The 22,448-nt window shown below is 47.1% G+C and overlaps 1 protein-coding gene across 2 annotated transcripts in view; it reads right to left on the reverse strand.

Annotated features, from left to right (window-relative positions):
• The window catches only part of ALS2 (alsin Rho guanine nucleotide exchange factor ALS2), a 1,284,778-nt gene that overhangs the window by 67,389 nt on the left and 1,194,941 nt on the right, over positions 1-22,448 (reverse strand). For both annotated transcript variants that reach the window (XM_078680222.1, XM_078680224.1), the window contains 2 exons: positions 3,293-3,354; positions 2,941-3,090 (listed from right to left, as the gene is read on the reverse strand). In XM_078680222.1, the coding sequence (XP_078536348.1) occupies positions 2,941-3,090; positions 3,293-3,354 (212 nt within the window). The remainder of the gene's footprint in view (positions 1-2,940; positions 3,091-3,292; positions 3,355-22,448) is intronic.

A 22,448-nucleotide genomic window follows, 5' to 3' on the forward strand; every position in this document is an offset into this window, starting at 1 on the left:
TTTATCTCTAGCAAAGTTTGACACGCTTTCCAGCTTTCTCAAAATGCAAAAGTCATTTTGCAGGTGAAATTTACCTTTTGTCCACCCCTAAAACCATAGTTTTTCAGATAGCACTTAGCTTTGGGGGAGATAACATCCGCTGAAAAGCTATCTCATCAACTAGGGGTGTCAGTTTCTGTGAGGTGAAACAGACAGTGCTTCAGGCATTTTGTGTCTGCGCGGATAACTTGGTCATTCTTTCTGATCTTCACATTCAACTTTTTGTAACTGTATATAATGGGAAAGCAGAACTCCCAGAATGCCAAGTAATACTGGACTGGGACCCTGGATAACTTAGACGTCAACTAGGTAACAAGCTGCCTGTATACCTATCAATAGGTCACATATTAAGAAGCATCTCACTCCTCTTTAAACATGTCCCCTTGAGGTATGACTGCTCTCTCCACTGCTTCCAGAGAACATCACACTGGATGCTTCATGGTAGGACTGGGGCTCAAGGGTGGTTTCAGGGTATGGAAGGGGCACAGGGTGGCTCGAGAAGAGTTGCATTGGGTACAGGGTTGGTTCAGGGCAGGACTGGGGTGCAGACCTGCTCAGGCAATGCAGGACTAGGAGCACAGGGTGGAAGCGGCAGGGCAATTTTGCTTTACAAATGCATATAAGAACTGCATTTTTGGCCCATTATCACAGAAATAGTGCTGTAAATTGCACAAATATACACAATTTTTAAAAAGTGTTCATTCACTTGCATGGCTAAATAGTTTTTTTGATCATACTCCTCACCACTTTAAAATTCCACCAGCCGCCACTGCTAACACATGCTGTCCCTGCTCACACACTGCACAGCACTACATCTCTCAGGTATACATACACTCAGCACATGTAATAACCATACAAGCACTATAAAGTACTGTTCCATCCTTGTACTGTACCATCTGCAGGCAAACATACAACTAACGCAAAGTCACTACTCCAGCGCTGAACGGCACTCTATACCTTACCCGATGTAGGCAAAGGGTGTGTTAAGCATACAGCAGTTGAACTTTTAAAAAGGTGAATGAGCCTGTAGGCCTCACTCTAGTGAAACAGAGTTACAAGGTACTGTTTACTCCTACTGATCACTACAAAGTATGCTGCCACCACCACAGTCGTGCTGCTTATCTCCTAGTGACGACGGTAGTCTTCCACCACAATGAGGGTAGGGGTTTGGGCACCCCTCCCGGTTCAAGAAGACCATGATCTGTGAGACAGGCGTATGTTCACCTATCCAAACATAAATCAGCATTAGGGATTCAGACAACAGTACAGTTGTAGATCCAAGGGGGGAAATCAACCCTATAACAGAGAAATCCATGTGTACACGGTCATTATGTGTAGGTAATTCATCCTCATCATCACTGTCACGTGGTGGTAACCTTTGGTCAGAATCCAAAGCAAACAGTTGATGGAACCTCTGAGGAAGCTCTGTGGAAAAGGAAGCATTGTGTCTGAGTCAGGAGGTACAGGAACAGGATGCACTTGAGTGGATTCATAGCACAACTTTGGTTGGGGTCAAGACGGATTCGGTTCGGGGTTGGACACCGGAGCCAACAGGGACTTGATCTCTGGCACCAGCAATGATTTCAGCAGTAACATTGATGAAGAAAATACAGGTGCAGGTCTTGGAACCAGAGTCGAAGTTCGCACCCGAGTTCTTGCAAAACCTGAGGTGGATTTAAGGGGCGCAGACAGCACCGAAGCAGACATGCCAGTGGTAAATGGAGGAATCTGCAGTAACTGAAGTACTCTACAGCAATAAGTTGAGATCTTTGTGGCAACATGGGGCCGGAAGGCATACCTGAGGGGGCCAGAAGGTATAACAGAGGGGGCCAGAAGGCATTCCAGAGGGAACCAGAAGAGTGTCAAAAATATGTAACATGGTTTTAAAGACATTAATCTGCCGTAGTTCTGCAGATGGTCCGAGAAATTTGATGCACATCGGGACCATTAGTTTGCGCTCCTCGATTGTGAGCGAGTTTGAGTGCCACCTTAATACCCACCTGACTTCTCTCTGGATCTCCGAATAGACAGTGGCAAGATAGAGTTGAGTCCCGCTTCGACATCTTATGTTTCTTCTTCAATTTGGATTTTGGCTTACCAAATGAGTAGACCTGTCATAGGAACCGCCTCGAGATCGGGACAGGGTCAGGTCCCTAGATTTGCAGCGTGAGCGGGACTTGTGCGAATTCCATGACCTCTTTCGGTGACCGGCAACATACACCTTCGCTTCACTGTCCCAGATCGCCTTCAGGTGCATGAGGGTACATTCTTTGCAAGTACTGGAGTCGTGCCAGAAGCCCAAACACCACAGGCAGTTCATGTGCAGGTCCGTCACTGACCTGTTTCAGACAGCATGGACAAGTCTGAACCCTATAGACTATGGTGGGGACATTTCTTCTCTGCACAGTGGAGAAAATAATTTGAAAGTGTTCATCAACCAAAGAAAAAAAAGCAGAGCTCTAGATCTGTGTAGGAGGGCGTGCAAAGAAAGGAACTGACATCATGCAGAGGGGTGACTCCTACATGCGGCTCAACACCGTCCCTTCCGGGGCAGCACAAGGTCATCGTGGAGCCACACAGCACCACTAAGTGGTGTGAGGGAGCTCTGCTATGAAAACCTCAATATCCAGTCTGGCTACTGGGGAATAATTGAGAGGTGAGGAATCTGCGGTTAGAAGTATCCATCAGAAAGCTACGTATACGTACTTTGGGGATTTCTGGTGTGTATGTGAGGTACCAGATTAAGCCCACACATTTAACTTTAAATTTGTTGAATTTGGCTTCATCAATAAATAGCAGGTAATGTTAGAAACCCAGAAGCTTTAGAGTGTCTTAATGTTTACAACTTTCAGACTGGAAACTGAAACATGAAAATGTCTCTAATAACAGTTTGCGGCTCACCTTGCTCGAAGCACCACATAAAGAAAAACTGGAAACAGGTCATCCATGGACCAAAGGAAGTCTTGCTGGTGAGCTGCCACAGCCTCTTGCGTAATCTCCTCAAATGTTTGCTGGATCACTTTTAACTTGTCTGTGGGGGTGAAGGTTGTGCTGCTCAGAGAGTGAAGAGAAATCACTGCAATGAGTTCTAAACTTCATGACAAATGATTGTTAGTGGTGAAAAATTGCAACTCTCTCTTTAAACCCCTACTGCAACGTGAATAAGGAGCAATCTATTTATAAAACTGTTTCCAATAGCACAATTACACTTAGCTTAATATCACAGTTCTTTACATGGAAAACATTTTATCACCTAATTTGCTGGAGTGATTCCACAGCATCTGCAAAACAGGCATCTTTTGTGCTTGGTAATACCTGAAGAGAGAGGAAGGCTGTTTAAATAGAGCAATGGAGTATGATGTACAGTTAGTTACAACAGCAAATAGATAACAATTAGACCACTCACAATTGGCAGGCGTCCCTCCTAATTTGTATTATTCTAAGCTTGAACCTTTCCCAGAGGACCTCTGGAGCACGGCGCCAAGTGTTTGCAAAAATAAAATATTCAGTATCTTTACATCACTACAAAGGCAGTCTTTTAATATGCACTAGCACTAGGGAGAAGCTGGTTGAAATGATATTTTCACATGTCAAGGCTACAATCAGCTTTCAGTTACCATCAGAATTTCATTTGTGGGGATGAAACTAATGACACTTTTCTCTAACGCTGATATATGCAATTTCCTGCACAGGAGTAAAATTGTTTTCTATGCTACCTTCATTCGCTAGGAAATCCCATCTCAAAATGGAACGTGTGTGCTCCCTAAAGCTAATTAACTACACTGCTTTTGCACCTCTTTTAGTTTAACAAAAGGTATTATGAAGAATAAACAATACTCCTTTGACCTGCATGGAGACAAACAATCGGAGGTAAAATGCACAAAACACATTATTATTCTGACGGCGTAATTGTCCAACTTTATTCTAGTATTGGCTCACATGTTATGAACATTTCTGCCAATTAATGGTTGGCCTTGGAATAGTATCCTTTTTCTCAAAATGCAAAAACGTATGAGTTGCTAATAAACAAGCCAAGAATAGCTCACAAGAGTGTGCCCAGCAGCTTAAAATGCCCCATCTTCAAAGTGCATTTTTCACTGGGACAAAAGAACAAGTTACTTACCTTGAGTAATGCTCTTTCTGGTGGACGCTCTGTCTAACGGCAGATTCCTCACCTTTAGAATATCCCCAGATGTCAGACTGGATACACAAGATTCAAACAGCATTGCTCGGAAGCCCGAGTAGGCAACACCTTGCAGCTCCATGTTGACTGTTATAGCCTAGAAGTGACAATGGAGCTACATATAAGCAGTACCACTGTGCATCAATGTCAGTTTCTTTCTTCGCTCCTTCCGCACCCTTGGATATGGAGCCCAACAATATTCAGAGGTACCAATATTGTGAGAAAGTGCCATCTTTCTTGCATGGTAAGCCCCCACTTCTTGCTGCTGAATTGCTGATGTACTTTGGATGAGTGTGCCCTGGGTTCCTGCCAATCAGGTACCCAGGGCCTGTGTTACTTCCCTAAAACTGCATTGATGTCTAAACAAAATTGGCATCTCTGGCCACATGTCAGCCCCTGGTAAATGGTGCCCTAGGTGCCCAGGGCACTGTGACCAGAGAAGGCCCCTAAGAGCTGCAGCACTTATTGTGCCACCCTTAGAGGCCCTGTACCCAGACACCCACACACTGCATTTGCAGGGTGAGTGTCTTGGAGCCGAACTAAACAGAGAGTCGACATGGCACACATCCCTGTGTGCCATGCACAGAAACACACTGCCCTGGCATACCTCAGTCACCCCTCTAGCTGGGTGCACTATGCCAGTGGTGTGGGCACAGATGCATGAGCCCTGTGCTCCTACAGTACCCAGGGCCATTCCTGGGCACTGTAAGTGCAATGATGCCATTAAGAGTATATGGTGCTGGGAGGTTGTCATTACGAACTCCACAGCACCATAATGCCTACACTGAAGACTGAGAAATTTGGTATCAAACGTCTCAGCACATTAAATCCGCACTGATGCCAGTGTGGGATTTAATGTAAAATGCACGACAGAGGACAACTAAGAGTTGCCTCCTGAAACTAACCCACTACCAGTGTCCTAACTGAGAGTCTGCCTAGGCTGCCACACAGCAGACATGTTGCTGGATCCCTGGGTAGAGAGTCCTCCGCTCTCTTGGGCCTGCAACAATGCACGTCCTGGGACGAGGTGCTAGGTCTTCTCCCCAAGGATGGGCGGGGGAAGCTTATTTATTTATTTATGAGATTTATTGAGCGCATGAATACCCTGAGGTGTCTCGGCGCTTGGGTAGAGTGATAACTAGGTAGATGATTACTGATTAAAAAGACAGGTTTTTAATTGTTTACGGAAGGGTATTAAAGATGTGGTGATTTTTATTTGGTACGGCAAAGAATTCCAAAGTTTGGCTGTAGTAATTGAGAAAGATCTGTCATCCCAGGTTGCTTTCTTAGTTTTTGGAACCTCTAAGAGGTTGGCCTTGGAGGATCGTAGTGCACGTGCTGGTCTGTAGGGACATAGGAATTGTTTCAGAAAAGCAGGTCCTGTAGCGTGGATGGTCTTAAAAGCTATGCATAAGGCTTTGAATTTAATTCTATGTCTCACTGGTAACCAATGAATTTGTCGGATGGTTTTAGCAATTGGTTTGAACTTGGGTATTCCTGTGATTAATCTAGCAGCTGCTTTCTGTACCAGCTGTAGTTTGTTCAGTACCTTTTCTTGAGCATTGACAAGAAGTGCGTTACAGTAGTCAATGCGGGACATGACCAGGGTAGTGACTAAGGTTTTTATTGTGCTTGTGGGAAGATCAGATAAGAGTTTCCTGATCATTCTTATTGTAAAGAACGCAGAGGAGACCACTGTGTTAGCATGATGCGTAAATGACAATTTGTTGTCGAAAATCACTCCTAGGTTTCTAACCTTGGTGACCGGGGTGGGAGGATGTCCAAGACCTTCTGTCCACCAGGTGGGAGACCAGGTTGGAGTGAGATTGCCGAAGACCATTACCTTGGTTTTATCTGAGTTTAGTTTAAGGCAATTCTCGGCCATCCAGTTGCTTATTGCCAACATTCCCTGTTGGAAGTTGGAGGCTACTTTCAGTCCGTTGTTGTTAACCGCCAGGACAAGCTGTGTATCGCAGGCGTATGAGGTTACCGCTAGGCGATGAGCTTTAATGATCCTCGCCAAGTCAGCCACGTAGATGTTAAAAAGTGTCTGACTTAGCGAGGATCCCTGGGGAACACCAGAGGGTAGAACAAATGGTGAAGATGAAAAGTTGCCCAACGACACGGACTGCTCCCGGTTGGTTAGGAAGGAGGAAAGAAGGGAGATGGCATTTTTTGATATTCCTGTTGCCGTGACACAGTCGATCAGAGTGATATGATCGACCGTGTCAAAGGCCACGGAGAGGTCCAGCAGTATGAGCACCGCAGCACCTCCACCATCCAGGATCATCCTGATTTCATCGGATGCTTTGATCAAAGCGGTTTTGTGCCGTGTCCCTTCCTGAATCCAAATTGTGAGTCGTCCAAGCAGTGGTTGCGGTCAATGTATTCAGAAATCTGGACGTTCATAATTTTTTCCACAATTTTTGCTGGAAATGGTAGACATGCTATTGGTCTGTAGCTGGTGACGTTGGCGGGGTCCAGCGTCCTTTTTTTGATGAGTGGTTTAATTACCGTTTTTTTCCAGATAGAAGGAAAAACACCTGAGCTGAACATGGCGTTAAAAATGTCTGTGAGTTTGAGGTTGACGATTTCAGGAAATAATTTGAGTATTGCAGGGGGCCAGGGGTCGTTGGGGGAGCCTGTGTTGATAGTTGTGAGAAAAATAGAGACCAGTTCCGGGGATACCTGGTCAAAGTTCTGAAAAATAGGATTATTTTTATTAACAGATGCGGAGCTTGCAGAATCATGAGTAGATTTAGGACTAGATGGTGAAAGAATGAAATCTGCAGAGGAGGTAGTATGTTTATTGAAATTGGAATAAATGTCGCAGACCTTTTCTTGAAAGTAAGTTGATAGGGAGCCACACATTGATTGAGTGGTATCTATCGAGGTGGGTTTATCATGTCCCGATAGGTGTGTTACAACCTGGTAGAGTTGTTTAACTGAATCCTGTGCTGAATTAATTTGATTGCTATAGAATTTGCTTTTTTCAGAAATGATCATTTGTTTGTATTTAGTTAATTTTTGTTTGTAACAGGATTTTTCATCCGGATCGTAGTTTTGGCGCCATTTCTGTTCTTGCCGTCTACAGCTTTGTTTTTCAAGCCTAAGGGTCCGGTTAAACCAGGGAGCAGAATTTGAAATTCTATTGGTGGATCTTTTCTTAGTAGGGACTGTTGCGTCTATTATATTCTGAAGCCAGTTGGTGTGTGTAGTGGCTGCTACTTCTGGATCTGAGATGTTAACTGTCTGTGTATTATGTCATTTATGATTAAATTCGACCAGATTGATACTTTTCCAATCTTTAAAATTAGTGAGAGTAGAAGATATAGAGGGGGGGGGAGTGTGGAGATTGTGATATTAAAAAGTATTGCGGAATGGTCCGTCCAAGTTAGTGGAAGGGTGTTTTCTATGGAGAGTGAGTTAAGGTTGGAAAATAGTCCATCCAACGTATGGCCCGCAGAGTGCGTAGGGGATTGTACTAATTGCGTTAGGCCTACTGCTTCCGTTTCGGTCAAAAGGGCTATAGTGTCTGAATTACCAAGGGCTTCCAAATGGAAGTTAAAATCTCCCAAATGGTGAAATTATTTTCCCCTGCTATGGGTTCTAGGAGATAACTCAAGGATGATAGGAACATAGTTCGTGGACCTGGGGGGCGGTATAGGAGAATGCCTCTAAATGAATTGGAGTAGGGAGTTAAAAAAGAAAAATGAATTGCTTCACATGAAGTAATGGGCATGGGCTCTATTCGCAGTGTGTAGTTGTTGCGATAGATTATGGCTATGCCTCCTTTTTTTTAAAGCTTCAAAGGCATGCCGCCTTTGTGAGCTTCTCCAGGCCACTTACTGTACTCAGCAACTGGCCCCCACCGGTTCTGACCCCAACTCTGGCGGGAAGACCGGCGGGAAAAACAAAGAAAGGAAAGGGAGTGTGCCAGCCTCTGCCAACACCACCCCTCAGGTGGGGGAGGCGAGGTAAAGCACAACTCCGGTCTCTCGCCACTTTGAGAATGGGGAGCCCTACCCAATCAGAGCTAGGCTCCTGCCCCCCTCCCACTGGAGAGTGGCAGGATAGGGGGTGTACTCACCCCAGGACAGGGACCTGTTGGTCCCTGCCCTTGCCCTACCTTTAACGCCCCTAAATTTAGTATTTAGGGGCACCCTGAACCTTCCTTCCTCAGATCCCGATTTTGAAACAAGAAGAATAACAAGAAGAAAGAAGACCTGCCGTGCAGCTGCTAACAAGAGGACAACACCAACTGACTTGGCCCCAGGCCTACCGGCCTGACGATCCTTGAACCTGCTCCTGCTAAACCCCAGCGTCTCCTGTGGTCAGCAACCTCAACAACCCGGAGGACCCGACTGCCTTGCTCATCTAAAGACTGGGACTCCCACGAGCAGTGGTTCTGCTCAAACAGCAACAACCCCTGGTGCCAGCCAGGAACCGAGAATCCAGCGCACTCTGCACCCACTGAGCCCGGCCTGTGTCTGAGTTGACAAAGACGACAAGGAAGTCCCCCGGCGACTGTGACCCAGACTCCAGCACCCAAGGACCGTCCTCGCCACTCCTGACGACGCCTGCATCATCACAACAAGGGACCCCCCACAACCGCGATCAGCAGAGGGTAAGATTTCCCGACACCAAAAGACACCCATGCACCCTGCGCCCCACGTCCCCCTGTGCCCAACTGCAGGGTGCCTACCTATCCTTCAACATCCCAACTTACCTCTCGAAGTGGTGGTCTCACCTGAAGAATTTCCATCCCAGAGACTGCAGCCTTTGTTCAACTTCCAGCTTTCCCATTGAAATACATTGGGCGCCCGAAGGACCAAAAGCACCCTGCACACCAGTCGCCCGAGTGCCACTGGGAGTGCAGCATCTATCCTTCACTACTTCCCCACTTGCCCTGTGTAAGTGACCAGGAGCTCGGCTCCCACAGCCGCATGGTCTGCCTGCTAGCAGCCACCAACCAAAGGTCCCCTATCCTCCATAGGATAACATTGGGCCTACTCACTCTGCACCTGGATGCCCCAGTACCGCTGAAGGTGTAACAACTGTACCTACCTGACCCTGGGAGACCCCTGAGTCTACTCTCAGAACCATAACTCTTCCAGCCGAGTCCTTACCCAAAGACCGATAATTTGATTTTCTCCATAGGGTAACATTGACTGGGTTTCACTCAGAATTTCTTTTAAGTGTCGAGTTTTGCAACTTTAAAATATTCACTAAAAATCATCCGATCAACGAAAACGAAATTACTCACCTGCTATCAGGAGAGATCCCAGTGCTGTATCTTTGAGCCCAGCAATGAACCTAAAAAGTAATTACAACCGTGATTTTCCAATTACCCGATTTCCTTCCATAGGATAACATTGCCTGGTTTTTACCAGAAATTTTTCTGTCGATTTTTGAAACATACAAATATTCCTTAAAAATCGCCTGTGTAACAAAAACGATTTCTTTCAACTGGTTACAGGAAATGCACCAGGGCTGAATCCAGGATCCAGCCCTGAGAAAGAAAAACATTCTTAAAGGGATTTTATTGCATTTACTTAAACCTTCTCATTGAGCTCAATGTTACTTGGTGTTTAACTTGTGTTGCACATTGCAACAACTATATCTATTGTATTTAAAAGTCTATTGCTATTTGAAAGTATTCAATTGCAACATCTAATTTTGAGAAAGTATTTAAGATTCCTACTTGTGGTTCTAAAATAAACAACTATATATTTTTATATACAAAACGATTGGCTAGAGTTCAGTTCTTGAGTGTGTAAGACTATTTACTGACTGAGTGTGTACAACAAATGCTTTACACTGTCCTCTGATACTGCCTTACTGCTCGACCAAGCTACCACTTTAGAGAGTAAGGCTATATCTAACTTTAGCCTCTGCCATACCTCTGGGGACTGTAACTCTGTGCCCACTGAACCTTACTTTGTTGCAGTATATACAGAGCCACTTTCTTACAAATATGCCATCTCTAATTCAGAACCTTTTTGGATGGAAAAGTAGACTGCTGTGAAACTTTCAGAGCCAGTTTGGTGCTTGCTGAATATTCTAAAGGTGAGGAATCTGCTGTTAGAAATATCCATCAGAGTGTCTTAGGTACTAGTCCTGTGCACCTTCAAAAGGTTTCCACATGCAGAGCCTGAGGAGGCACCTCCAGCAGAAACATAAGTTTGCCCAACTTTAAAGTGAGTGGGAGAAACACACATTACTACTTGTGTAACAATATATCTGTAAAAGACATTAGTTAGTGACAGATTCCTTACCTTAGAATATCCCCAGACGTCAGACTGGATCCGGAAAGTTTTTCGGCAGCAGTACCCGTGCCGGTAGGTGGCGTCGTGCGGCTCCGCGTCCGTCGCTGGCGTCGTAAGCGCCGAGATGAGATCACGGAGACTACTTAGGCGCCACCCATGCGCGCTGACGTCACTTTTGTCCACGACTTTCCACGCCAGGAACGCAGAGCCATGCAAGAAACTGACCACTGGTGCCATGAAACTAGGGTCCTGAAAACGATGACCTTAACCCTAGAAATCAGTTTGCAGAAGGGGGAGGATGGGTGGGGCGGTAAGGAATCTATCACTAACTAATGTCTCTTACAGATATATTATTACACAAGTAGTAACTTGTGCATCTGAAGGAGACATGTTAGTGATACATTCCTTAACTTAGAGTAGATATCCCAGCAATACCAACCCCGGTGGTGGGTCTGCGAACAAGATTACACCAGAAAGTCACGGAGAACAGAACGGCCAAAGAAGCTGTCTCTCCGGACTTGATTGTCAAGGCAGTAATGCTTGGTAAACGTGTGCAGCGAGGCCCACGTAGCTGCCTGACAAATGTCCTGCAAGGGAATGCCGCGTCCCAAGGCAGTAGTGGCTGCCGTCATCCTGGTAGAATGGGCATGCAGCCCCACAGGGGGCTCCTTCTTAGCCAACTAGTAACATGCTTTGATGCACAGAAACACCCACCGAGAGATGGTCCGTTTGTGCACGGCCCAAGCTTTTTTGCCGCCCACGTAGCCAACAAAGAGCTTGTCATCCACCCGGAACTGTTGTGTGTGCTTCAGATACAACAAGTGCAAAAACAACAGTTGATGGACAGAATGCAGAACAATGTCATACATTTTGCTCACCATGTCATTCCAGTTTGTACCCAGCCATATGCAAATCAGTCTTGACCATTGGCCTCATGAGAACAGTCCAACCCGAACTACCAAGCCAGGTTCTCCCTGGACTGGAAACAAGCATCCTAGGACCGGTTTCGGGGTTTCACCCCTCTTCAGCCAGGATAGCTTGATTCCAGTGGCATGGAGAGCACAGGACCCACGTCTGAGCATACCCATCCCACTCGGGGTGACAAATGCAAAAACAACAGTTGATGGACAGAATGCAGAAACATTTCATACATTCACCCCAGTACAGAGATCTGGGCCTAAATCCATTGTTTTTTTGCTCCCATGCCATTCCAGTTTGAACCCAGACATATGCAAATCAGTCTTGACCATGTGACTCATGGGAACAGTCCAGCCCGAACTGATAAGCCAGATTCTCCCTGGGCTGGAAACAAGCATCCTAGGACCGGTTTTGGGGTTTCACCCCTTTTCAGCCAGGATAGCTTGATTCCAGTGGCATGGAGAGCACGGGACCCACGTCTGGGCATACCCGTCCCACTCGGGGTCACTAATGCAAAAACAACAGTTGATGGACAGAATGCAGAACAATGTCATACATTCACCCCAGTACAGAAATCTGGGCCTAAATCCATCGGTTTTTGCTCACCATGCCATTCCAGTTTGAACTTAGCCATATGGAAATCAGTCTTGACCCTGTGCCCCATGGGAATAGTCCAACCCGAACTGCCAAGCCAGGTTCTCCCTGGACTGGAAACAAGCATCCTAGGACCAGTTTCGGGGTTTCACCCCTCTTCAGCCAGGATAGCTTGATTCCAGTGGCATGGAGAGCACGGGACCCACGTCTGGGCATACCTGTCCCACTCGGGGTGACAAATGCAAAAACAACAGTTGATGGACAACAAGATACAACAAGAGCGCACGCTCTGGGTCCAGACGGTGGAGCCTCTCTTCCTCTTTTGAAGGATGGACAGGAAACAAGCATCCTAGGACCGGTTTCGGGGTTTCACCTCTCTTCAGCAAGTGGCATGGAGAGCACAGGACCCACGTCAGGGCATATCCGTCCTACTCAGGGTGACAAATGCAAAAACAACAGTTGATGGACAACATGATACAACAAGAGCGCACGTTTGGGGTCCAGGCGGTGGAGCCTCTCTTCCTCTTTTGAAGGATGCGGAGGCAGAAAGAAGGTGGGCAAAGTGATGGTGGGCAAAGTGATGGTCTGCCCGATGTGGAAGGGCATGACAACCTTTGGCAAGAAATAAGGACGGGTCCTTAAAACCACCTTGTCCGGATGAACAGAAAGGAAAGGAGGTTTAGAAGAAAGAGCCAGGAGCTCACTCCCTCTTCTGGCAGAGGTGATAGCTACCAGGAAAGCAGCCTTGAAAGTGAGAAGACGCAAAGGACAGTTATGATGGGGCTCGAAGGGAGCGCACATCAGATATGTCAAGACACGGTTTAAGTCCCATTGAGGCATGATAAAAGGCACGGGAGGAAATGTGTACGTAATGCTTTTCAGAAAACAGTTAACAGGGGACTTAAAAAGAGAAGGCTGATCTGTAAGCCGTAGAAAGGCCGAGATGGCCGAAAGAGAACCTTTGATAGTGCCCAGAGCAGAACCCTGCTGGGCCAAAGAAAGAAGGAACAGAAAGACTTCTGAGAGAGGAGCAGAAAGGAGATCCACACCTTAGCTGTGCACCATGCCACAAACTTGTTCAATCTGCAGGCGTATACCGTTTTAGTGGAGGGACGCCTGGCTGCCAGAATAACAGCACAGCAGGAACCAAAACCGGCACTGGCAAAGTGCTCGGCCGCCTCTCCACCTGTCCCACGGGGGTTGGGGGTGCCGCCGAGCTCTTTGCCACAGGCGATTTTGTTAATGACCCGATTAAACGGCCCTGTAACAAAAACGGCCCCTAGTGGGCCAAAACCGTTCCCCACCCGTGTGGTGCACCGGGGGATTGCCCGGTGCCGGCTACGGCCAGTCCAGCCCTGCAGCACAGACTTCGGGAGGTAGATCAAAAGCTGTCAACTGTCGCTGCTCAATCGCCACGCTTGGAGGTGGAGGCTGAACAGGTTCGGGTGGAGGACCGTCCCCTGCTGCTGTGACAGAAGATCCTCCCGAAGAGGCAGTCGGATCTGGGGATCGATCGCCATATTGAGTAGCTCGGGATACCAGTATCTTCGTGCCCAATCCGGAGCCACAAGGATGACTTGGGCCCGGTCGCGCCAAATCTTCTTCAGCACTCTGGGCAGAAGTGGTATAGACGGAAAGGCATACAACAGACCGCAGCTCCACTTGTGATGAGAAGCGCCACAGAGCGAGTGCCGCCTTGGAAATTCCAACGTGCAGAACTGATGACATTGCGCGTTCTCTTCGGTGGCAAATAGATCTAACCAAGGTTCTCCCCACTGCAGAAAGAGAGCTTGCGTCACGTCCGAGTTCAGACGCCATTCGTGATCCATCAAGCACCAGCGGCTGAGTTTGTCCGCCCTGGCGTTCAGAGAACCTGCCAGGTGTTGAACCACCAAGGTAATGCCTTGATGTTCCTGACATAGGGTCCACGACCCCACCACGCCCTGTTTGTTGCAATACCACATGGCTGTGGTGTTGTCCGTGAACACCTGCACAACACTACCTAGCCCGGACAGAGGGAAGGAATGCCTTCAGTGCAAGTCGGATCGCCCGAAGCTCCAAAAGGTTGATATGGAGCCAGGACTCCGCTGGAGACCAGAGGCTCTGATCTCCGCCTCTCCCAAGTGGCCGCCCCATTGCAGGAGGGACGCATCTGTCACCACTGTGTGCTCCAGTTGGGGAAGGGAGAGGGATCTGCCATTGACCCAGTCGCGATTCGTGAGCCACCACTGCAATTGCTGTGCAGTGCCCTCCGAAATCTGGACATGATCGGACAGGTCATCCTGATGCTGTGCCCACTGGAATTTCAGGACCCACTGCAAAGCCCGCATATGCCACCTGGCATGTTGCACTATCAGGATGCAGGAGGCCATGAGGCCCAGGAGCCGGAGGCTCATCCTGACAAACCCGGGATAGAGGCTGAAAGATCGGAATCATAGCCAGAATATCCCAGACTCGCTGCTCGGGAAGATAAACCCGAAACTGAGTCAAATCCAGAACCGCTCCGATGCAGGGGAGCTTCTGAGAGGGACTCAGGTGCGACTTTGGTACGTTGATGGAGAACCCCAGCAAATGCAGGAGCTCGGCCATAGTCTGAAGGTGGGTGACAACTGCCTGGGGAGAGCCCGCCTTCAACGACCAGTAGTCGAGGTATGGAAAGACTGACACCCCTGATCTGCGCAGGTGAGCTGCGACCACCGCCATCACCTTCATGAACACCTGAGGGGCGCTGGTAAGGCCGAAGGAAAGCACGGCAAACTGAAAATGCTCCTGGCCTACCGTGAACCGCAGGTAACGCCGGCGGCAGGGCGGGGATGTGAAAATATGCATCCTGCAAGTCCAACACTACCATCCAGTCTCCAGGGTCGAGGGCAGCTAAGACCTGAGCCAGAGTCAACATTTTGAACTTCTCCTTCTTAGGGACCAGAAAGTAGTGGGAATAACAACCACGTCCAACTTCTGGCCCAGGATTTGAATTTAAAAACATTTGTATAGCGCGCTTATACCATGCGGTTTCATGGCGCTGCCAGATTGCGAGAGAGCAGTAGGAGCGGGGAGGATTAATTAAGCTGCGAAAGCTCGAGAGAAGAGTAGAGTTTTCAGGTTCTTTCGAAACACAGTGTACGAGGGTGTCATACGGAGTTCTGTGGGGAGGGAGTTCCAAAACATAGGAGCGAGAATCGAGAACTTTGTTCCGCCCGCCCTTTTCTTTTTGAATCTGGGAATGGTAAAGAGGGCTGTATGGGCGGAGCGGAGTTCTCTGGCTGGGGTGTAAGGTTTAATGGCAGAGCAAATGAACTCCAGAGCGGTGCCCATTTTGGCCTGGAAAGTGAGGCATCCAAGCTTGAACAAGGCTCGCTCCTTCACCGGCAGCCAGTGTAGTGCCTGCAGTAAGGGAGATGCACGATGGAATTTGGACAAGCCATAGATCAGGCGGGCAGCCTGATTCTGCACCAACTGCAGACGGTGGATGGCATAGGCCGGTGCGCCATTATAGATGATGTTACCATAGTCAAGTCGCGACAGCACCATTGCCATCACTATGACCTTTAGAGCAGGGAGGGAAAAGAAACAGGAGATCTTCCTAATCGTTCGAAGGGAGAAAAAGCAGGAAGAGATAACCGAGCTAACCTGTGAGTGGACCGAGAGTGAAGGATTAAGGAAAATACCAAGGGTTTTGACTTTGGGAACAGGGAGTGGAGGAACACCAAGTGAGAGGGGCCAGTGAGACGGGGACCAGGGTCTGCAACCACCTCCTGTCAAGACTAGTTCCGTCTTGTCCGGATTAAGTTTGAGGTGGTTGCAGTTCATCCAATCCTGGATGAACAACATAACGGATTGGACTTTCTGAGAAGATGTGGGGGAGTGGGAAAGATTAAAAATTAGCTGGAGGTCATCGGCGTAGTTAAACACCGTGACCTCGAGCTGCTGTAACATAAAAATGAGAGGGTAGATGTATAAATTAAACAAAAGGGGGGAAAGTGAGGAACCTTGGGCGACCCCGCACACCACCTTACGAGAGGCAGCAGTGAACCCAGCTAAATGAACTGCCTGGGCCCTGTCCCTCAAGAAGGACTCAAGCCATGCGAAGGCTAGGCCCTCTATGCCCGCCGCCCTGACACGGGTGAGGAGGATGGAATGATCCACCGTGTCAAAAGCGGCGGACAGATCTAAGAGTATGAGGGCCTGCGGAAGGTTGGTATCAATGCCCTCGCGTAGGCTGTCCATCACTGAAATCACCACCTTCTCCGTAGAATGGCGGGGGCGAAAGCCCGCCTGCCGGGGGGAGAGGCAGAGATTGGTTTCCACATGAGTGCTCAGGATGCTGGTTACGTGAGTTTCTAATACTTTGCCCAGGTAAGGTAGGAGGGAGATAGGGCGGTAGTTGGAAGGGGATGAAGGGTCAGCACCGGCCTTTTTTAAAATAGGAATAACAGCTGCAGATTTGTGAGGGATGGGGACCATTCCTTTGCCAAGTGAATCATTCAAAAGTGTGAGAGGGGGAGTCGGACATGTTAGGAAGATTTCTCTCAGGATGTGAGCGGGGGCGAAGTCCAGAGGAGAACCAGACTTCACCCTTTGAAGCAGGGGGAAGAAAGTGGCATTGGTCAAAGGGGGAATGGAAGTCAGTTTGGAAATAGCAACAGGAGGGGAGGGATTGATGAATGTAGGGGATGGAGGGGAAATATTAGCCTTAATCTTTGTGACCTTTTCGACGAAAAAATCGTTGAGCAAGTCGCAAAGAGATTGGGAAGGGGGAATGGAGGCCGTAACTCTGTTGGATGAAGCAAGCTCGTGCACCGTTGCGAAGATTTCTTTGGATTGTAACTCCGCTGCCAGTATCCTGTTGGAATAGAATAAGGTTTTGGCAGCAAGGATGCTTTGCTTGCGCTTGATGGCCCCCTTGGCTAAGAGGTAAAATTACTAACTGTTGGAGAAGCGCAAAGTGATCCCCCGACGTGCAGTGGAACTGTGGTGACATGGCTGGGGGCTAGACTCGAAGGCGAGGGAGTAACCCCTCTAGAAGATTTGCAGCACCCACCCTGTGGCAGGCCAATACCAGGTGCCTATCAAAACATCCGTCAGGCCTCATTAAACGGGAGCAGAGGTTCCATAGAACTTGCCGCCGGCTGAAGCACCTCAGTAAGGACGTTGGTCTTGTGAGTGACAGTAGGATCAAGGTCCAAGGCCTCAGCTGCTCTACGGAGCACCACAGTATATGCATTCAGATTGACAGTGTTTATAGCCCTTTCAGGCCCACATCACAAAATAGTGCTTTTTACATGTTACTGTGAGGCTCCAAACTTGGCAATTAGGAATGATTCAAGCCAGGACCAGACTGGGATCGCAAACCAGCCCTGGCAATTACGTCCAACCAGCCATGGTTTGCAGCACTGCTACAAAAACGGTCCCCAGCAGCAAAAACAGCCCCCAGCAACAAAAACGTCCCCCAATGGTACAAAACCGGCCCCTACCCTTCCGGCCCACCAGGTAACGCCCGGTGCCTACTACGGCCAGTCTAGCGCTGATTCAAGCCTGTGAATGAATGAAAGATTAATGCAATGGAACTATTCATGGAGAGATTTCAGACACAATTGGTGCATGGATTCGAATTACTGCATGATGCTACCATTTCTAACAATGCCATCACTGTTCTGGCTTTTAGAGGCTGGCATCTGATCAAGGGTAATGTTTCTCGGTAAGATCACCCCCTATATTATAAAGTAAACTAACATCAGTATTCTATCTACATCTATTCTCAACAATGTATAATTGACAATGAGCTTGGTCGGATCACTAATGCCATTGTGAATCTTGAAAATAATAATATACTAATCTCCTACCTGTGTCTTTCTGATAATGTTGAAAATTATTCCCCTTTTTCCCTTATGTCAGTTATCTAGATGATGTTACATATGAATTGCTTCATTGCACAAATGCCCTGCTATGACTGCCAGACATTTAGTAATCACTTAGGTCTTGAATTAAAATTTGGCGGTTGGGAACTCTGTCACAAACCTGATGGAAATTCCTTCTATCGTATTACAAGTGCCATAGTATTTAATGTACTGGTAATAAGGCAGATGGAAAATCCGTCATCTACTTAACAGAGTAACCTGTACAACAAAGTCTAAATTAGGCCATTACGGCACAGCTTTTATGCTTAAGGTTAGTATTGTAAACTGGTAATATTTCCATCTGACTACTAAGATCTTGTAAATAAGTATTTATTAGCACATGTTCTTAAAGACATAGCTAGTGACTACCAAAAAGTTACCTTTCTGTAACAATGGGACAATATTTTTAACTGATTTGCCATAACATTCGAAAGTAACATACGTCCACTTTGATCTCAGTGTTCACTTTCACTGAGATTGAGAAACACAACTGTTCTCTTCCTTACAACTCCTTCGCTACTTTTCTGAGGATTGCTTATACTTTCTCAACTGACAAATGAAGATAATGTATCATCATATGGCAGAGCCAAAAATAATTTTGCTTCCTGCACACTGATGGACTTCAGGTGGAGGAGCAGGAAGGTGAATGAACATGGTCAGTCCCAAGCAACACATGCAGTTGTCCTATGGATGGGACAAGGAAATCTTGAAACAACATTTATAAAGTTTGACCCCTGGACCATTGGAGGTGACAAATGACTGGTCTGCTGAAGAAGTGTCATTAATACTTTGAGGTGTTTGATAAACACCTAAAAAAAGTTTTGAATCTGTATCTGTTGTAGCGGAACAAACAAAACTGACACCAACAAAGACTCCATAAAGGCTGGAGTTGTCACCTAATAGATGTGCTGTGAGTAGAGTTGCATGGTGTCACCTAGCAGTAAGAACAATAGTTACTTACCTGTAATCTGTGGTTCTCCAGTATTGGTATCTTTCATAGATTCACATGCCTGAATCATTCCCTGTTGTCAGAGTGGGAGTCCCACAGTACATAAAAAAGCAAAAATATGCATATAATAACAAAAAACCTTGGTAATAACCAAACCAGGAAGTACAGTAGCCCTATGCTACAATAGCCAAACTTCCACACTTATGACTATCCTAGTCATTTTGTATAGACCAAACTGCAGCTAATCAGGTGACAGCACCAACCAGAATGTTCTCCCCAGAGGCTCCGGCTCTCAGATTTGAAGAATCTGCATCACTTGCCGCATCCAAACAGTAATGCTTGGTGAACGTATGCCTGCTGGACCAAGTTGCCGCTCTGCAGATCTGATGGAGAGGCACACCAGCGAAAAGAGCTGTAGAAGAGGAAACGCTCGTGTAGACTGTGCCCTTGGCAAAGACTGTAGAGGTCTTCCCGCTTGTTGATGACATAGACTGATTGCTGAGGACACCCAGTGGGCTATAGTCTGCTTGGATCCTTGACGTAGCCTTCCGTATGCTACAAATAATTGATCCGTCTTTCGCAATGTTGCAGTGCGCTGGAGATAGAATTTGAGACATCTCCTGATGTCTAAGGAATGCAAGACTTTTTCCGCCGCTGTTTGCAGATTAGGAAAAAATGTCTTTAGAATTACTGGCTCATTAAGATGAAAGTCAGAGGAAACTTTAGGCATGTAACTTGGATTGGTACGAAGCACCACTGAATTTGAAGTGAATTGTAAAGAAGGAGACTTGATGGTGAACGCCTGAATGTCGCTGACCCTACGTGCTGACGTCAGTGCCAAAAGTAGAGAAACCTTCCATGAAAGGAATTTGAGAACCACTTTATGAATAGGTTCAAAGGGGTGACGCATGAGTTGAGCGAGCACCACGTTTAAATACCAGAATGGAGGTGGACGTCGAATAGGAGGAAACATTCGGAATAGATCTTTAAAAAATTGTTGAATTATTCTAGCAGAATAAAGAGAGTGAGAGCCATCTTGACGAAATCTGGAAATGGCTGCCAAAAACACCTTCAGTGTGGAATGAGATAAGCCCGATCTAGCCAAATGAAGAAAGAACGGCAAGATCTGTTCTGGTTTAGCATGAATTGGATGTAAATTGGCAGACTGACACCAGGTACAGAACGTTTTCCATTTAAGCTTGTAAGTCTTAATTGTGGCAGGCGCTCTAGCATTGGCTAAAACCTCTTGACAATCTACAGGGATATCTAAATGGGCGAATTCAATGTATTGAGGAGCCAAGCTGCTAATTTCAAGGAAGCTGGGTCCAGGTGACAAATCTGACCCCCTTGCATGTTCAGTAGATTCGGTATTGGTGGAAACTGTATGGGATTGCATTCCGAGAGGAGGAGAAGCTCGGTGAAGCAATATTGGAGAGGCCACCTTGGCGCAATGAGAATGAGGCGACACGGCTGTCTCTTCATTTTCTGGATGACTCTGGGAACCAAAGGAATCGGAGGAAAGGCATAAGCATATATCTGAGACCAATTCATCGAAAGCGCATCCCCGTATGAGTCCTTGTGGGGAATCCAGCTTGCAAAGTGTGGGTATTTTCGGTTCTGAATTGTTGCAAACAAGTCCAGGTCGGGGTGACCCCATTCTCGAAAGACTCAGTCCAGAGATGGTTGATGGATCTCTCATTTGTGGTTGGATATTGCAGATCTGCTGAGAGAATCCTCTAGTATATTGGACATCCCTGGAAAATGAACTGCCGAAAGATTTATCTTGTGATTCAGAGCCCAATGCCAAATCTCCTGGGATTGCTGAGAAAGAAGGACCGATTTTGTACCCCCTTGCTTGTTTAGGTAATACATACTTGTTGTACTGTCTGTCCGGATTAGAATTGCGTACCCCTTGATTACTGTTCGAAAGGACTTCAAGGCCAGAATAATAGCTCGCAGCTCTAGCAGATTTATGTGTCACTTCTTCTGTTGCATATTCCACTTTCCGTTGACGGTCATTCCCTGAAGGTGTGCCGCCCATCCTTCGAGGGAAGCATCCGTGGTGATGGTATAACTTTGCACTTCCGTCAGGAATGTACATCCGCCTCGCAAATGTTTCCTTTGAATCCACCAGTGAAAGGCTTCTCTCATACGGTAAGTTATGCTGATCCTGTCATCGAACGACCCCGAAACCTGCACCCATTGGAGGCTGAGTTCCTCTTGTAAAGGTCTCATTCGGAGACAACAGTTGGGTATCAGAGGGATGCAGGATGAGATCATGCCTAGAAAAGATTTGAATATCTGAACTGAAACGTACTCTTTTTGCTGTAAGAGGAGAGCCATCTTGCAAATTTTGAGCTGCCTTTCTTTTGAGACGAAAGCCTGAGTGTCTAGTGTGGCTCCCAGAAACGACTTCCTTTGAGACGGAGTTAGATGGGATTTTTCGAGATTGATTGAGAGACCCAGAGACTGGAATAGTGACAGGCACCTTTGAACATGCACTGTTGCTGTTCCTAAAGAATTGGCCTTTATAAGGCAATCGTCCAAGTATGGAAAATTTGAATGACTTCCAAGCGCAGATGTGCCGCCACTGGAGCTAACATTTTCGTGAACACACAGGGCGCCGAAAGAAGTCCAAATGGGAGAACCTTGAATTGAAAATCCCTGCCAGCCACTCTGAATCTTAAGAATTTTCTGTGCCTGGGAAGGATTAGTACATGAAAATAAGTATCCTGAAGGTCGAGGGTGGCCATGTGATCCCCTTCCGAGAGAAGCTGGAGGATTTCTTGAAGTGTTAACATCCGGAAGGATAATTTTTTGAGGTATTTGTTGAGGGCACGCAGGTCGAGGATGGGGCGCCATTCTCCTGACTTCTAGCGTATGAGGAAGAACCTCGAATAGAACCCTCTTCCTTTTTGCAATTGAGGAACTTTTTCGATTGCTCCTTTCCGAATCATTATATTTATCTGGGAGAACAGCTCCTTGAGGTGAGCTGGTGGTGGACCTTTGGGAGGAGAATTTGGAGGGGTTTTGAAGAATTCTAAAGTGTGGCCCCTGGCCACTACATCCAGGACCCACCTGTCCGTAGTAATTTTGGACCAATTCGAGAAGAAATGGGATATTCTTCCTCCAACTTTCGACCTGGGGATGGGCAGAGGTGGTGGCAGGTGGTACGTCTCATTGCTTCTTGGTGGAATCACGTTCCCGGTAAGAACACTTCCTTTTTCCTTGCAAGTAATTGTTGCCTCACTGTCCGTATGTTTGCTGTTTATATGGTTGATACCTCTGGTTACCTTAGAAGATTGGTACGAGCGCTGCTGAGAGTAGCCCCTTCTATTGGAAAAAGATCCATGTCCTTTGGCACCACGAAAGGACGATTTATGAAACTGCAGGCTTCCCAGTGACCTTCCAGTTTCTGTTTCCTTCTTTATGGCCTGCAGAGCCTCGTCAATATGCTGGCCAAAGAGAAACTCCCAATCATAAGGCATATCGATGATCTTAGCCTGCACCTCCTGGCGAAAGGAAGTTGACTTCAGCCAACCCTGCCTTCTCAGCACTGCTGCCCCCGCTAATTGCCTGAAGCCTGTAGATGCCACATC

The sequence above is a fragment of the Lissotriton helveticus genome, chromosome 3_1, assembly GCF_964261635.1.
Source record: "Lissotriton helveticus chromosome 3_1, aLisHel1.1, whole genome shotgun sequence".
Classification (NCBI taxonomy): domain Eukaryota; kingdom Metazoa; phylum Chordata; class Amphibia; order Caudata; family Salamandridae; genus Lissotriton; species Lissotriton helveticus.